The sequence below is a fragment of the Tetranychus urticae genome, chromosome 2, assembly GCF_039701765.1.
Source record: "Tetranychus urticae isolate SD_2017Ah chromosome 2, NJAU_TeUrti_SD_1.0, whole genome shotgun sequence".
Lineage (NCBI taxonomy): Eukaryota > Metazoa > Arthropoda > Arachnida > Trombidiformes > Tetranychidae > Tetranychus > Tetranychus urticae.
Genome location: NC_142959.1, coordinates 6171820 through 6189247, shown reverse-complemented (window position 1 = coordinate 6189247; position 17428 = coordinate 6171820). Strand labels below are relative to the sequence as shown.

Genomic DNA, 17428 nt, shown 5'->3' with positions numbered 1-17428 from the left:
ACGAAAAGGTCATTGGTAATAAACGATGTACCTTTTATTACAAAACAAATTTTGAATAGTCAGTTTTAATCACAGAAAATACCTATTACATTTAGTCCAAATTAGAAATACGATAATACAAATTACCATTAAATGTTAATGAGAGATTGAAACAGCAGATTTTATACTACAATTAAATTAAGCCAGTTAAACCATCTAATTTAATAGTATGCAGAAATCCAATTGTTTACCAAATGTTTTTGGCTCATTTTGGTTTTCAACGAACTGACTAGATTTTAATTGTTGACAAACAACTGAAAAAAAATCAATCAGCCAGTCGATTTGATGCTTTAAATGCTCAATATAAAGCTAAGACGAGAATTTTTAGATACTCTTTAAGCCTTTTTCGGTGGGTTTGGTGAAGATTCATCCAATTTTTCGCTTTTCTTACTAGAGTCTTCGCTTTCTTTGTTTTTATCCTTTTCTTTTGATTCCTTATTTTCAGATTGACTTTGTTTTCTTGGTTCTTCCTGTATAACTTTAATCAGTTCATCTTTGCTTCCAGCCTTGTTCGGTTCATTTACATTGTTGGAAGCCTTGACTAATTTTGTAGAACCATCTTGTTGTTTTTCGACATCATTTTTTATTTTCTCCTCGCCATCTGGTTTGTCCTTCTCCCTGGATTTATCTTCTTTCTCTCTCTTCTTTACTTCAACATCATTTGTACTCGTTGTTTTTTCTTCCTTTTCCACTTTTTTGTTAGCCTCTTCAGGAATTTCACTCTTGGTTTGTGGTTTATGATACTCTTCAATGCATAAATGACAACTCCATGAACCTTCAGGTGGTTCTGATAAAGGAGGATTGAGGCAAAACATGTGATATCCGCGATCACAGTCATCACAGAAAAGAAGCTGTTCCTGTTATTAGAAAATTTATTAGAATAATGATTTAGAAATTAGATCAACTCAATTAATATTGCGGTGCAGTTGTCGAAACTTACGTCATTGTCAGAAGTTCCACATAATCCACATGATTTACATTCAATGCACTGCCATCGATATTTTTGCACAGAAAGAATCATTTGTGGAGTAAACTGAAGGCATGTTGGATGAGCAGATCTTCCACAGTCAGAACAGGATACCATTTTTTCGCGTGATCTGCTCTTTTTATTTTCTTCAGAGTCACCAAGACAGAAATCACAGTAAGGGCTCGGAGCAGCAGCTGAGTTTTTTCCTTTAGCTGATGAGAGAATCAAATTTATAATAGTTAGTATAAGTAAATAGTCGATAAAATACAAGCAAAATTTGCAAAAATTAAATGCTTACCGGTGGATGAAGATTGCTCTTGAGTATCATTTGCAGATCCTTGATTTGAATTGTTACCAGAATGATTATGTGTACCAGGCATAGATCTTGAATTTTCTTCATCGTCGATAATTGATACAGGAGTTGAACTTTTAGATGGTTTGTCTCCATCAGTTGAGTTTACATGACTATGAGCATAATGGTAAGTTAACCCAGGTCGCGTTTTGTACCGAGCATCACAGAGATCACAAGCATATGGTTTATCAGCATCTTGAAGATCAGACTGCCCTCTTCGGCGCCTAGTCGTTTCTTTTCTTCTTCTTCTTCGCTTTACAGTAAACTCGTCGTAATCATCTCCGTCCGAATTAGGATCTTCAAAATCTCCTTCAATCAAATCAATGCTGTCCTCATAGTCGGCGTAAACCCAAGCATCTTTAGAGTTATCCACAAATTTGTCAGAACTATTCTCAGATTGTTCAGGTCTTGATTGAGAAGCGTCAGTTCCATTGGCAAAAGACTCTTTCTTATCAGAAAATTCATTGGTTCGATCACGGCACATGTAGGGTTGATTTAGTAAATAGCCACGTCGTTTTTTCTTCCAACTGTTGGACGGATAAGTATACAATTGTCCATAATTTGTGCCAGGCATTCTTTGCCATTTCTTCATCCAAAGGTAACAGTCTTTTTGAGCAACACCAGTTTGAGCATCAATAAAAGGTAAGCGTGTTTTCCGATCGCCAACCAACTGATTATTATACTTTGAAGAGTTTTCAATGGCATCTCGGTATGACATTTCATTGAGCGCTCTTTTCAAAATAGATTAAAACAATTGAAAACATGAAACATAATGATAAAGACATGGGTACTTAAATTAATGGGAATATTGGATGATAACATGGATGAAATGTGTTGGAATAATACTTCAAGTTAATTCAATCAATTTTTAAAAATCTAAACTGATAGAGAAAAAAAACAACAGATATTCATCACTTACTTTTCAATCTTTTGAAGGATTTTTGGCCTTAAATTAGACATATTTAATGACAGATAGTTGCCAGTAATTAAACAGGTGCTTATTAATAACAACTAAGTAACAATTAAACAATAATCAGAAGCAAATAAATGACAATAAGAATATACAATTTTTAGTAAAGACAGAGTTGGCGACGCCGGTAAGATAGAAGAACAAAGGAAAAAGCAAGCCAAACAAAAACACACTTTTGGGTTAACAAGATTGAATCCTGGAAATACACATTTACAGAAGTTTCAAGACAAATTAATAAACAATAAATTTATTAATTACATGACGATGATTAAATAATTCAATTTAAATTGAATAATCAAACACAAAAACAAGCATTTCTTTAGAAAAATGGAGAAAGAAGTGAATACATTTTGACCAGTGTTTACCGGTGAAACAAGACTGCTTCTGGATCAGGACTTGCTACCTCAGTCTATCCCAATCTTCCCTCAAGGCAATCTAAATCAAGATTGATTGATTTAGTTAACTTCATTTCTTCCATAATTTATTTTAACTCGCTTAACTTTGAGTTTCTTTCGTTAACCATCACTATTGATGTACCATGTAAAGTAGACGGCAAATGATACTCAATTTGTATGATAGACAATTGATTTTTTGTTTTTACAGATCTGACAAGAGATATCGATTCAATGCCAAACGTTTCTCGTGAATTAGATTTAAACAGATTAATAAATAACCTTAAAATATTTTCAAGGTATTAGGCTATTGTAGCTATCAAGATTTTCAGGTTTATTCAGGCTCAAAATTCAACATCATGGCTCAAAATTACCATGTTAATAATGTGAATTCAATAAGATTAGGGGAAAAATCTTATTCAACCTAAAACTCCAATCTCGTTGAATACAAGTTTCATGTTTGTACGAATTGTAATCAGTTTAATCTTTTGATGAAATATTCACCAGATTAATAGTTTACTTTAGTTGATCAATTGAAATAAAGAAATAAAAAACATCAGGAACCATTGAAATAGCACTTTTGATAAACTCAAATTTTTTACTTGGTCTACTAATTCAACTTGATACCTGAGTTGGCGATGGTAAGAGTGATGAAAATATTTAGAAGTAACTAGCCAAAATGGCCTGATTGCTGGACACCAGTTAGACCAGTAATGGAGCAACAAAAAGTTCACATCAAAAGCCAAAAATAAACCGGTTAAGATGATGATAACAAAGAATCAACTTTGAACGTTCATTGTGATCAAAATTTGTGAACAACTGACCAACCCAAAAGCCTTTCTTTTAACAATTGAGTTCATTCACATTACGTAATCAGCGCCATCCTTTGGTTTTTCATACTTTTTTAGTTTTCTCTCTCTTTCTCTCTCTATTTGTCTCTCTCTCTCTCCCTATTTTCATGAACTGTGAATGTGTTATATATTTTTGTTTTTTGTTATCTCTTCAACTCTGTTGCATATTAACTTTATTTTTGGTTAATTTTAGTTTACAAGTGTTTTTTTCCTCTGTTTTTTTATTTTGTAAATGTAATTATCTATATTGAGACAGGATGGTTCTCGATTTGTTTGATTCCCTTCGTAGTATATTGAAGATAGATCAAGTTCGTATCGATAATAACGCATTCCGTCTTCACTACAAAGCTACCGTCATCCTTTTGGTTGCATCAAGTATTCTGGTTACAGGAAGACAATATTTTGGTGATCCCATAGACTGTATACAACGAGATGATATACCGCAAAATGTTATGGACACCTTTTGTTGGATACATTCAACCTTTACCTTACCCAATGCTTTGGATAAACAGGTTGGTGTCGATGTTGTGGCTCCAGGAGTAGATAATTACAAGCCAGGAGAGAAAAAAGTTTACCATAAATATTACCAATGGGTTTGCTTTGTTCTTTTCATTCAAGCCATATTTTTCTACATTCCTCGATATTTATGGAAAATTTGGGAAGGTGGAAGACTACGAAGTTTGGTTTTAGGGTTAAACAATCCCATCATTGGTGCTGAAGAACGAACCGAAAATATTGGTTTGCTTACACATTATTTAAAGACCAACTTGGGTTACCATAACTCGTATTTTTATTGTTTTGTATTTTGTGAGATACTCAACTTTTTAAATGTTATCTTACAAATGTATCTTGTCGATGCTTTCCTGGGTGGTGCCTTTTCAACTTATGGCCTTGAAGTTCTTCGTTACAGTGAAATGAATCCAGAAGAAAGAGTTGATCCAATGGTTAAGGTTTTTCCTCGTGTCACCAAGTGTACCTTTCACAGATATGGTTCTTCTGGAGATGTTCAGAAGCACGATTCTCTTTGTATCCTTCCATTGAATATTATTAACGAGAAAATTTATATCTTCCTCTGGTTCTGGTTTGTTGTTTTAGCTGTTGTTTCTGGATGGGTTATCATTGAGAGGATGTTCATCATATGTTTCCCTCATTTCCGTTATCTCTACCTCAGATCAGCTGCACGTCTAGCTGATCGTAATCATCTTCGAGATGTTTTGGACTCTGCCAGAATTGGAGATTGGTTTATGCTCCATTTACTGGCCAAAAATCTAGACTCTCTTAACTTTCGAGAGCTTATCAAGGAACTAAGAGCTTCGCTTAGTAAAGAAGGAGAAAAGTTCAAACCTAGTGACGTAAGTTTGCTCAGAGTTCTTCTCTTTTAATTTTCTTCCTTCTGATAAAAACTTTTAAGCCCAAAACCTCACAAAAACCATGTACTGATCTACCTTTCTTTCAATTTACAGCACCTCATGTGAGCCCATGAACACGGACAGCTATCTATAGACCTTAGTCATGACTATTTGTCCAAGATTTTTTGACTTTCCAAGTAATCAACTACTCATCTTATCGTTAAACAACCTACCTTCATCTTTGAAAATATTGTTTTTTTTCACCCACTTTTTGTGTTCGCATGAAACTAAAACCCCTTTCAATATTTACTTTTTTTTCAAATCATCAAAATATAAGCGAAACAATCAACTCAACGCATATACTCGACATTCAATCAAATTATCAAAAATCCAAAGAGACCTTACCAAATATTCTTGTTACTGCTTTTTCATAAATTTATTCATTATTTTTCAATCAAATATGAATGATGCAATAGCTATAATTTATCAAACAAAATTTTGTAAGGAAATATTGGAATACAAAATGTCATATTAACTGCAACTCATTGATAATGATTTTGTCTATTAAAATGTGTCTACTGTTATTTAAAACCAAACTCTAATGATTAGTGAAAAAAGATGGATTTTCAGACGCAAATGAATGAAAGAAACATTGTAAACAAACAGTTTAACATCAATCAACAAATGACAAATATTTTGTCTAACTATACCAAAAAGTGACGATTGAGTTATACGAGACGTAAGCCACCAACAAAAAAACTGTAACACATAAGAAGGGGACTAATAATCAATCAATCTCATGCGACAGTTGACATCAATTGACACGTTAAATGAATCGACAATGAAAAATCATACAATCAGCACATGGTATCTTAATTAAGGTCGTTTGATTTCATAGAATTGAGATGAAAGTGTATTTCCATTGATGAACAAGAAGAGGCAGAAAGACAACAACAAAGAGTATTGATTCAGTATTTTACCATTGAATTGGGAACGAAAGAGCTCAATAAGTACCTCTTTTGTATTATCAAATAAACAGATCTCAATTAAATCAAGAGTTATGATGATCAGGAGGAAGGGTTTCAAATTGATGAGGAAAACAAACAAAGCTCATAATCTTAACACTCATTTTTTACCCATAGAAAAAACTGAATCACCATTAATAACTCAAAGTCAAGTCTGTTGTATTCCTGATCACTAATCACTTATCCAAATCGTCTTATCCCTGGATAAGTATGAAGATGGCAAAGATACTTGAGAAGGAATGAGAATGAAGACATAAGACCAAGATATGATTTTAAAATATTAATAAATCGATTGATTATCATGAGTACTTGATGAGTTTCCACCTGTGAATTGATTAGAGCCCAACTGGTGTATATAAGGTCCAATAATTTTGCCAGACTTGTTCAATCCGAATCATCGATCATCACCTCAACTTGACTAATTAGTATTCAATACACAATTGTATTCACTTTTCTTGTTCCTTTTGACTTTCTCTTGTGTCTTTCCACTGTATTGGTTATTTCATTATTTGAAACCTTTCATAGATTTATATTAATTTTTTCATTATATTTTCTTGAATTCAACATCCAAACCTTATGTACTTATGCTGAAAAATCATTCGGAGAGTTTGAAATCCTTGGTTGACCTTTTCAGTCAAATCGATAGTCTTCGAGGAAACTCTGGTAACGTCTTAGAGCTCCGTGTTTTAACCCAAATTCACCATATTCCTTGAACACTTCAGGTATGCTTGCTTTTTGTTTCATCTGTTTACACCAGAAAAAAGAAGAGAGTTAATTTTAATTTTGTCATTAAACATTAGTCACTGGTGTCTCTTCACCATAATCAACTGAGTTAACAATTTCCAATGGAAGCTAATTAGTATAATTTACGTGCAACTAGCCTACCTTACCTTGCCTCTTCAAGGAAGAGAAACCCTCATTCATTGAAGGCCATGTTTTCCTTATTTTTTTGATCAAAATGAGGGATTTCTCTTACACTTCACTCCATTGCTTTTTTCCCATTTTCCAGAATTATGTTAATCATGTTGATGATGCAGATAGTGACAATGTTGATGGTCAAGTTAAAATATTCCTTCCTAATCAATATAAATACAAACTAAAATGTTTATTAGAAACAAAAACACCGGACTTACCTTTTCATCTAACGTTTGGTAATAAACAACAATCTTTTGCTTCTTTGTCCTTTCTTTATTCCAGTCTTGCGGTGGACAGTTGTTTTTACACAATCTAGTTGATCGTCTTAAACGTTGCTAACTCTTCTTCAAATTAATCAAAAATTTGTAAAACAACCCAAAAAACTTCTAGTTAGTCAAAAGTATAACAAGTTGGAAGAAGCTGTCTTTGTTTCCTCGATCTTTCTCAGTCTCTCTTTCTTTGGTGTAATAACCTTAGTGACTAACGGTGTAAAAGTAAGAGTCTCTCCTTTCACCCAACAACTGGCAGCCATATTTGATCGCATTTAAAGATTCTTCCATTAAATTGTAACAAAATTATTGATATTCATTTGTGAACTTGGACCACACCTTGAACAATCAACCATGCCAATCTGTAAAGATCAAGTTTTAATTTTAAACAACTATGACCACAGGTGAGTCTTTACAATATCTTACATTTTTATCTTATTCTTTAATTTTTTTACTTTCTTTATGCATATCCTTCTGTGTCTTTGTTTACATGTTTCACTTTTCTTTTGCGTTTCTATTCTCATCTCGCTTTCTTAATTTCTTATCATCATTTCCAGTCGAGAGCCCACACTTGAAGAGACAAAGTGTCCCAAATTTACAGCCTTGGATAACTATTCAACAAGACCCACAATTACACCCTGGAGTCAAGCAAAGACCCAAAACAACCAAACCAGTATAAATGAGTCTGCCAACCCATGGGGTCCAATGTTTAAAGATCGAAGTGATTTCATTGATGCCCATTTTGCCTAAAATCACAACCAAATCAACATATTTTCAATCTCGTTTAAACGTTATATTCAAATGTACCTCTCCATAATGGGATGCAAAAAAGTTCAATTTTACACTAGAGATTTAAACGGGTCTATAAACATTTATATCCATATGTTGATTCAATTTTTTAGATTGGATAAAGTAAATTTATTTTAACGGACTGACCATTCCGATTTATGTTAGTTTCTAACCAACTATATGAATTATCGACAAAATAGATTAAATTTATCGTATACTTATTCACCCATTTCCCACTTATTCAACCAAAATTGAAAATGTTATCCTTATATTAGTTTCCCTTTACCTTTCCCTAAATGCAATGACTATGCTAATAACGATCTGTCAACAGACTTGCTGGTAAAAAAATTATTTGATTGCTTAGCAGAGTTTAAATGAATTAAAGATCACCACTAATTGCTGTGTTCAATTGTTCAATTGCCACTTTATTACAATACACATACACTCAATTAGTAATCAAAATTTTCCATTTACAACAAACAATGTTTAAAACAATGGAAATTAATTGATATAAAACTGTTTAATCAACTGATGACCAACAAAAGAAGGTATATCAACCTTTCTTTGACTCACCTGTAGCCAAATTAATGACGCAAATGAACCAAACCTCAAGTTGACTTCACCATGACCATTTTATAACAATCAAGTCAACCATTTGCCAAACTAACCATCATTTGTTTGCCAATTAAATCAACCGATACGTTTACTGGTCAACAGCCAACTCAGTTGGATTCAAACAAATTCAAGTATTTGAATAAACCATGATTAGCTTAAACTCACCACGCTAGAGTCAAATAAACCCAAATATTGAGTGTAAAAAATATAAACACAAACAGCTAAAACAATGAAAAGTAACCTCTCAATGATGAATCAATCATTTCATTTTCAAATCCAAGACCTTTTCAATTTTGACCTTTCGTTGGCTCTGTGAACTGATTTGAGGTCAACATAATACATCATTTTATAACGATATTAAGTTTTAAAAGCATAATGATTAAGATCAAGAAGATAATTACTTAAAACATGATTAACATAGAAACATCAAACCAGAATGAAAAAGCCTCTAAAATTGCCCTTTTTTAGCTCTTTTCATAATTTAAACACGTTTTAAGCCTTACTTTTATCATTAATAATTACTCTAATTATCTTTTTAATTGTTGAATATCTTAAATTTTCCGGTGACTTCTTCCTGGCCTTAACATTCAGCAATTTTATCTTCAATGAATTTTAATTGTGACTTTCTTTAAATTACACCGAATGATTGTCAAAATCATTAGCTTTCTCTTTCATAAAACACCGTCAAAATACTATTAATAAGTTAATTGCGTCTTCATTAATCTAAATTGTGATGTGCATCTTGTAAATTGTGAACAAAAGCAATATCTTGACTCAATATCTCAAGTGTACAACTCTAAGAAATATACTTGAGAATTAACATGATCTATTTAATCAAGAGAGTCTGAACAAGATTAACTTGGTTTGCAATAAAAGGTTGATTCTAAACAACGGAAAAATATATGTTTAATTGCTGGAAGAAATCATATGATTTGGAATCAATTGAAATATTGAAGCATTTCAATGTAAAGTAAATCTCAACATCTCTTTACCTTTGATCACACAGGACTGATTTAGATGAAATTAAATCCGTTAATACAGATAGATATATGTATACATTGAATCAAATTGAAAACAAATGATCAATCAAAATCAAATTTAACCAGCTTTGGTCGGTTTCACCAGTAAACCAGTCAATAACCGGTTAATGTTGATTATATCAATATTTACCCAGACTGGTATCAAAATGAACAGATTAATATTTATCCAGCATTGACTGGATTTAAACAAATGATCAATACTATTTGTGTTTATCATTATCATTAGATTCACTAATATATGTACACTTGGGCCAATGACCTAAACCATTTTAAAGGCAAATTCAACCTAAACTTGTAAATAGCAACCTAGGCCTTCATTGTAAACGCATCACCATCTTACCTGTTGAATGTCAAAAAAATGTAAAAAAAAATGTGAGTTAAATGTAGTCATTTTGTAAAGGTGAAAGTGATGAAGTCGACTTATGACCGGTTTTGTTGTGTAAAAAGCGTCTCGATGTGCTGATTGTAGCGTGACCTGAAAAAAGAGGAGGTAAGAGGAAAAAAAATGTGAAAATAAAGGCTAAGGTACAAAAATATGCACATCAGTGACTATGAGATTAGAATGATGATGATAATGATGTTGGTGTTGGTATTGTTGATCAACAATTTACTTGTTCTGGGAATATTTACAGACAAAATTCACTATTAGCTTTGAATTTGCTATTGTTAATACATAGTTATGATTTGCACGGATGATCAATACAACCGAGAAAAAATTGTTTCTCTTGCTGGTTTTCGGGTTACAACCAGATTCGTCAAATTGTCTCTTGTTGACAGTCAATAGCCTTAGGATTTGAAGGTGAGATGAAGATGCCATTTCACAGGGAAATCACTTTTGTCTGCTAATCATGAAACCAAAAAGTAATCACCATTATGATTAGCAATCATGAATATAAATGTGAACAATGTTTCCATTTGTTTTCATTATTGATACCAAACTTGAGACTACATTTGGCCATATCAACGCTAAGGCTTGTAAATTTCACTTGTTGTGCTTTGAATGTAAATATTACATGATACATGATAGTAATATGTACAAAATGAAAAATAGAATGGATTATAAGCTTGGAATTCAAGGATATTTGAATGTTTGGAAGATTTGGCTTGAAATTTGATTGAAAAAATAGGCCTCCATTACATATTGACTAATGATTAATCTTGTCAGAATATTGGACGGTTGGATGGATGACAGGCCAATGGTGAAAGTGTCTTGAGATGATTGTAATCAATTGGAATATTAATCATCAAGATCGGAAAGTCTAATTACACAGAAAAGTGAAAGTGCAAAAATGAGGCAAAGAAACTCAATGATTACAGTGAATGCATTCAATCCAAGTGCAAGTCCTCCTCTTAAATCATAAAATCGTCCCAAAACACGACCACAACCCTGATTAAAAGTGTAAAAAAAAGGGAATTTAAATAAAGAATGAATAAGTCAACTGTTTGAATGATCAAATTTGCAAACATAAAAGATATACATTTCATTCAGAATCATCATCCATTTGTTTTGATGTCTTGTTGTCTTGAATTGAATGGATATCTTTTTTTGTCTGTCGCTTTCAAATGTATTATATTATCATAATAGCTATTCATTTCATTTTTAGTTGACAGCTAACCTCTTGATTGATGAAATTGGCTTGTTCTCGATAACATGAGACAGGAACTTCTAATCCATATCGATGATAATCATTGAAGTTTTCAGCTCCACAACACTTCAACTAGATTTAAGGTAAAACAAAATTGGTTAGAAATGAAACATTGAGTGAAAGTTTACATCAACCCACCTTAACCTGGATAAAGTCAAGCAATTCACGAGCTCTTTCTGAAAATGGCCTCTGCTGTATCTGAATCAAAACTTGTTGAGTTACATAATATTCCAGCTGATAAAAGAAGAGAAGAAAAGAAAATTAATGTCAAATCGATACTTGAAAGATGATTGTAATTGTTTGAAAATAGTACATTTCTTGACTCGGATTCTTAAATGTATGCATATGTGTTTAGTGGAAAGATTGACATAAAGATTGGCATACAGTAGAGCACTTAATAGTTTGATGAAACAAGTCAATCTGGTTGTGATGATACGAGAAATGATGAGGGAAAAGGTGTCTTAATAGAACCTGATTAGCTGGTTTCATCAAAATTCAACCAATTTCAGTGTGTTTACGATTTAATGAAACTCATGGGAAACATCTTTATGTGGGCTAGATGAGACCAGTTTACAGGCTGTTCTGTATGTTTGTGGGTGACACTTTGTTCACAGAGTCATTAAAATGAGATCAGAATGATGATCAAATAGTGGAATCATTATTAACTGAATAGTTGAGGAATAAAAAAGCGCATAATTTTAGGTAAAATGATGATGATTATGTATTTTGTTTTGGACAAAACAAAAACATTTAGACTCATCCAATGAATGTTACTTGTCAGTCTAACGATCTAACTTGTAAGTTGAATAAAACTGTGATCTCAATGTGATTAACAGCCATGAAAAAGGCATCAAAATTCAACCAATTTGTGCTTTTTCACATGGCATGATCTAAGATGGTCCAAGGACAACATGATAAAGTTCATGTTTACCCTGAGTTGTAAATTTTTTGCTCAACTCTGAAGGACATTGCAACTATTTCCCATTTTTTTCGAGCAACCATAATGACAGCTACAATTTATTCAGAAAAATGTTGATCCTTTTGGCTGAATGTTGATTAAATGAATACATACTCTTTCACCGAAACCATGAGTTGCAGCAAGAACCACACAGGCAATCGCCAGTCCAATTAAAAGAGCCATAATGAAAATGTACTGCGAAATAGCATGGACAAGATAAGAGTAAAATCTGGTTAAAGATTAGACTTTTAGATTATGTTTATGCTTACTGTGCCCAATTTACAGGTTGAATTTGTTAGAGTTCCGATGCATCCGATAATTGATATAATAACAATCGCCAATCCACTAAACATCATTATCCAGCCAACGTTAATGAAATTTTCCGTGTCAATGTACAGCGTTGGTTCGTACATTTTTGGATCGATACGAAACCAGAGTCCAATTCCTATCAATGTCATCCCTGAACACTGAAAGACAATCATGAAGAGGTAAAAAATTTCAATATTTCGGTATATTTTTAGATTATCGTGTTTGTTTTAAATTCAAATCATAATCAAAATCAATCTTGACAGCATATTGTAATAACATCAAGTTACAGTAAAGACAAATGACTGCCTGACAAGAGCTAATGCTTTGTCAATTGCTTGAGGTCAGTAATTTGAGCCTGTCAAGAAATCAATCTTGATTACAGTTAGATAATATTGGTTATTAATTGAGATAATTACTTACCCATAGAAGGAAATTGAAAAAAACGAGGAAAATTTTAACGCAAGAGAAGTATTGGACAGAGTAACCCATTTCTGAAGGTTCCCTGGCAGACTCCTTCTCGTTGCTGTAATCTTTTGATTGGGACCCTATTGTGAGGCCTGGTTAATTTAGGTCCAATAGATGACTTAAGGTTGATCAATTATTAAATTAACAAACAATTGATATAAATATATCGATCACAATTAATAATAATAAACACGAAGCAACACAAGTTAAAACGAAGAGTGAAAAGGTTTATTCTTAAACTTTAACCGCTGAGGTAACCACAAGATAAAAGCGAGGGAAGCAAAATAATTGGTTGATTTTTAATGAAAAGAGCGGCAATTAAAAAATTACCGTCTTTGGTATTTTTAATGTTGTTTAATTATTTAAATTTGTTTAATCATAAAAATATAAGGATATTAGCCTGATAGTAGGCCCAAACATAAAGCAAATGGAGTCAATAAGTATTAAATCATTGTGAATGATTCACAGAAAGATTGAAATGAAAAGTCACTCATTCCATTATTACGGAAATAGAATTTAATTTTATTAGGAATTTTAGTTCATTTTTTATGGTCTTCTCAGCATAATCACCACAATAATCATCATCGTCAAGATAAATTATTGTTAAATCATTATTTGACTCAGCAAAATGATGTGTTTACATCTTGGCCAGTTAACATTGCATTTGGTTGAAGACAGTAGCCAAATAGCTAAAATTTCAACCTTATTCAACAATTCAAATCATAATCTTGTTGTCAAAAAATTAGATTTAATTTAGTTCGACATCGAAATCAATAGAGGTAGTAATGAACTCAGGTTAAACCCAAATTAATTATGAATCAGTGCAAGCTTCAGATCAAAACAAAACATTTTAAGAGTCAAAACTCAACGATTTTTTTCTGATTCAATTACATCAGAAGCCAATGAGCTGCTTTACAATTAATATACACTGACCAGCAAATTGACCGATTTGTTGCCTTAAGTGCAGCTATGAGTGTAATTGTAATGGTTAAAGTTGACTCGACTATAAATTAAGCTGATAGCATCAAGATATAACAAGTTTTACTGAAAAAGTCAATCAGTTAACAGATTAACAGCGAAACGTTTAAACATCAAAATTCAAGGCAAATTAAAATTCAATCAACTTCCTAAATTTATTATTCATCATTAACCTTGAATTAACCTTGGTTAATATTGACAATCATAATACTGTAATAGATTAGTCTCTGTAATTGTTTGATTTACAGATCAGCTTTTGACTTGCCAATTGATTTACAAGAAATATTGATTAACCATTTGCCATTGCCATCAGTTTAGGAAGATTCATCTTGATAAACTAACCAGAAAATCAGATCAATTTGTTAAATTGTTAAATAACCGGCTTAGCTGATGAAAAACTCTTATTGATTAACTGCCATCAAGATTCAAGTTAACCAGTTTTTAATTTATTGTCCGTTTCTTTGCTATTGTTTCAATTGTGATAAATGCTTGGCTTGGATTGATTGCTGCTTGTCGTTAAGTACAATTAATCAAATGGTGAACCATTTCAAGTACAAATCATCTTTAAATTACCTTGAAAATTTATCTTAGCAATTCAAGGTCCAACTTTGTACTTTATTTTCTGGTTTTTTTACACTTTAAAATCCATTGAAATCCAATTTGAATCCATCTCAGTTTATGTTATTGAATAAATTATCTGGTCAAAGTGACAATCAAATTGACAGTCAAAATAACAATCCAATGTTAATCACAATGAAAATCTAGATGAAAAGGATGAGAAACAAGATTTAAGATCACAATTGTATCAATTTTAAAGCTTAACCAGTAAAAATTGCTTCAATTGAGATGTAAAAATGTTAGGCTTTTCACATCAAAATTACCTACATTATTATAACATTTAATACAACCTTTTAAGTGTTGTATCTTCATGTTGAATCAAATGTTAAGATGTTTATTTTTGACAATAGGCCCACATCACTATGACTGACATTTGTATTATTGTTACCTGGGTCAAATTTTTAGTCACTAGACCTTATTATTTGCAGGCCTTTTTCCTTATTGTGAATTATCCTTCAGTGTAATCCTCTTTATTCACAATCAAAACATTGTCACAATCAAGTAATCATGTTTTACTTACATGTTTTAAAGGATAGTTGCTTATTCATCTAAAATGTTTAACCTTTAATACACCAAAACCATCATCAGCTTCAATTTGGTCTCTGCTTTCTGGTTGTCCATTGAACTGTCATCTGTCTCTGGATTCTTCAGGTAAATCCAAACATTACAGACATTTGATTTTCAATTTGTGATAACAATCAACTTGTCCTTGTCTCGTTACAGTCCAGCTTTCCTAGGGTTTAAACCATGTAAACAGCAAACGAAATCCTTGAGCCCTCATCATGAACATCAAAATGATCAACATCTTGTTATTACTTTTCCATCATCTCGTTATCATTAATATTATCAAGTATCCATTGTAATTAACTGCAGCATCTTTACTTGAATTGCTTGTTTTAAAGTTGATTACGAAACACTTATTAGCATTGCTGTAACACCTATTGAATAACAATTTATTTTTCTCCGAGTCTGTTAAAAGCAAATCATGATTATAACGTGTTACTTAGGCTTAAAGTATTAGAAAATATAATTTCACTTTGACTAAATGTTACTTAAGAACTACAAATTAGTTCAGCTAATCATGGACACAATAACAAATCTATCAACTTTATAACAGACAATAAAATTCCTTACATTTCAGATCATCTAGATTGTTAGTTGAATAAAAATCAGAATAACAAACAAATTATCCAGACTGTTGTTATCCTTAGTTTGTAATTAAATTAAGAGATGGCGCTTTGTTTAACCCAAAATTAAGATTTGGATTTTTTTGAATTGCAATCAACTTTTGTCCGAATGTCTATTGATTTAACTTTTTCAATCATTACAATGATGTTGATATCATATTTTTAGATTATCTAATTGCGATCTTATATTTTCAGCTTTTATTAAATCCGGTTGCATCCAAATCAAACGTGTATTATTGATTAAAGCTGCTTCAATGACTTTTGATCAACCTCAACTCTTGTTTATAAGATTTCAATCAAACTGCACAAACAATTATTTGTCATTACTAATTGATCAGATATGGCTGTCTTTTGAGACTGATTATTGAGACTTGATTATTTTCAAATATCTAATTAAAACAATCACAAGTTCAAGATAGAGAGTTCAGTAAAATGTTCAATTATACAGAGAGTATTGACTGGGGAAAGGTTTGCAACCTTTGATTGCTTTTATCACTCAACCTTTTCTGGATCAATTTTAAGATTTGTTCAACTTTTCATTACAATTCAAATCATTATTCCTTCACAAAATTCATTGGTAAATTCATGAATAGGATGAGCTACAATAATAGTAAAATATTGAACACAATGGAAATATTTTATGACAAATTCACTTCTTAACCAAATGTGAAAACATAAAATTATAATCATTGTTATGTCATATTGTTTGGTTATGATTGAATCCGTGATGAGAGACTGACTGAAAAATTACAAGCGATTGATTGTTATCAGACCATTATTTTGAAGAAGCTCAATTAAAAATAGATTGCAATTTTATCGGTTAACCATCTTCTCAATATTGTAATAACATTGGCCTTAATATTGGCATTACTGCTAATGATCATAATTTTTCCTTAATGAGTGACTGATTAAGAAGACATATCAACCAGCGTTTTCTTTGTTATCTAGCCTTTTATTCATTTAATTTAATATACTTCCTCTCATGAATTGAAGTAGCATTCAATATGAAATGTGTTGCGTTCATTAAAATAGTCGATCACAATCAACAGTAAATTCAATTGTTGATCAGAAACCAAGTTGATTAGGAATCAATAAATCAGCCTGCCATTTACGTCTTTATTGTGATCAACATCATTTTACTTTGGCTTACTCAAGCTGTAAGACAAAAGCAATGGCTTCCTCACTTTACATTCAATGTATTGTCGCTTTTCTGGTTGCTTATGGTGTCAATTGTGCCCATTTGAGTGTTAATGAAACCAATTCCAGTGCCAAAGATAATGAAATACTTTCTGATTTTGAACAAATATCCTTTGAAATATTTGAAGATTTTATCCGATCCACAATGAAACCAGGTGAATATGGTTCCCTTTGCCGCAAGAAGATCATTGAGCAAACAAGATATTGTTACGATGAGAATAAATCATCAAAGGAAACAATGGATTTCTTTTGTTCATCTAACTGTGATATAATCAATTGTATCCAGAATAAGGTTGAACGATTCTGTTCACTGCAAGCCAAAAGGATTTACAGTCAACAGCGAGATGAATTTTATTCAACAATTAGTGAGAAAAAGTGCCTTGGTGAGTTTGAAATTTGTAAAGAATCCAGTTTCTTTAGTTCAGCTTTGGGCATTGGTGTGACAATCACAGTGATTACCGGTTCTATTGCCATCATCTGTTTGATTGGCGCCTTTT

At 31.9% G+C, this 17428-nt stretch overlaps 3 protein-coding genes and 2 long non-coding RNA genes across 5 annotated transcripts; 2 read left to right on the top strand and 3 right to left on the bottom strand.

The window, feature by feature from the left end:
- Positions 1-9: 9 nt before the first annotated feature.
- Positions 10-2754, bottom strand: LOC107366194 (zinc finger protein ubi-d4). The gene is made up of 4 exons (XM_015933775.3): positions 2278-2754; positions 1305-2089; positions 980-1218; positions 10-896 (listed from the first exon to the last, which is right to left on the bottom strand). Exons 1-4 carry the CDS (start codon positions 2316-2318, stop codon positions 375-377), a joined length of 1587 nt encoding a protein of 528 aa, XP_015789261.1. The 5' UTR covers positions 2319-2754; the 3' UTR covers positions 10-374.
- A 965-nt stretch (positions 2755-3719) lies between these two features.
- Positions 3720-8327, top strand: LOC107366195 (innexin inx2). Its single transcript, XM_015933776.3, has 4 exons — positions 3720-4923; positions 5035-6667; positions 7143-7533; positions 7687-8327. Exons 1-2 carry the CDS (start codon positions 3829-3831, stop codon positions 5044-5046), a joined length of 1107 nt encoding a protein of 368 aa, XP_015789262.1. The 5' UTR covers positions 3720-3828; the 3' UTR covers positions 5047-6667; positions 7143-7533; positions 7687-8327.
- A 1836-nt stretch (positions 8328-10163) lies between these two features.
- On the bottom strand, positions 10164-13498 carry LOC107366309 (tetraspanin-1). Its single transcript, XM_015933890.3, has 6 exons — positions 12907-13498; positions 12447-12644; positions 12292-12372; positions 11358-11453; positions 11190-11291; positions 10164-10960 (listed from the first exon to the last, which is right to left on the bottom strand). The coding sequence occupies exons 1-6, from the start codon at positions 12973-12975 to the stop codon at positions 10811-10813; spliced, it is 696 nt and encodes a 231-aa protein (XP_015789376.1). The 5' UTR covers positions 12976-13498; the 3' UTR covers positions 10164-10810.
- Positions 13499-14059: 561 nt separating this feature from the next.
- On the bottom strand, positions 14060-15206 carry LOC149093757 (uncharacterized). Its single transcript, XR_016198558.1, has 2 exons — positions 15068-15206; positions 14060-14690 (listed from the first exon to the last, which is right to left on the bottom strand). It is a non-coding gene; the product is annotated as an uncharacterized LOC149093757 (long non-coding RNA).
- On the top strand, positions 15057-15686 carry LOC149093756 (uncharacterized). Its single transcript, XR_016198559.1, has 2 exons — positions 15057-15198; positions 15271-15686. It is a non-coding gene; the product is annotated as an uncharacterized LOC149093756 (long non-coding RNA).
- Positions 15687-17428: the final 1742 nt, after the last annotated feature.

Excerpts from the sequence above, each read along its gene's own strand:
- LOC107366194 (XM_015933775.3), bottom strand. The coding sequence starts at position 2,318 with ATGTCTAATTTAAGGCCAAAAATCCTTCAAAAGATTGAAAA. Across the intron at positions 2,090-2,277 it reads ATCCTTCAAAAGATTGAAAA|AGCGCTCAATGAAATGTCAT; the intron begins GTAAGTGATGAA and ends TATTTTGAAAAG. Across the intron at positions 897-979 it reads GTGGAACTTCTGACAATGAC|GAACAGCTTCTTTTCTGTGA; the intron begins GTAAGTTTCGAC and ends TTCTAATAACAG.
- LOC107366309 (XM_015933890.3), bottom strand. The coding sequence starts at position 12,975 with ATGGGTTACTCTGTCCAATACTTCTCTTGCGTTAAAATTTTCCTCGTT. Across the intron at positions 11,454-12,291 it reads CTCATGGTTTCGGTGAAAGA|CTGGAATATTATGTAACTCA; the intron begins GTATGTATTCAT and ends TTCTTTTATCAG. Across the intron at positions 10,961-11,189 it reads CCAATTTCATCAATCAAGAG|GGTTGTGGTCGTGTTTTGGG; the intron begins GTTAGCTGTCAA and ends ACTTTTAATCAG.
- LOC107366195 (XM_015933776.3), top strand. The coding sequence starts at position 3,829 with ATGGTTCTCGATTTGTTTGATTCCCTTCGTAGTATATTGAAGATAGAT.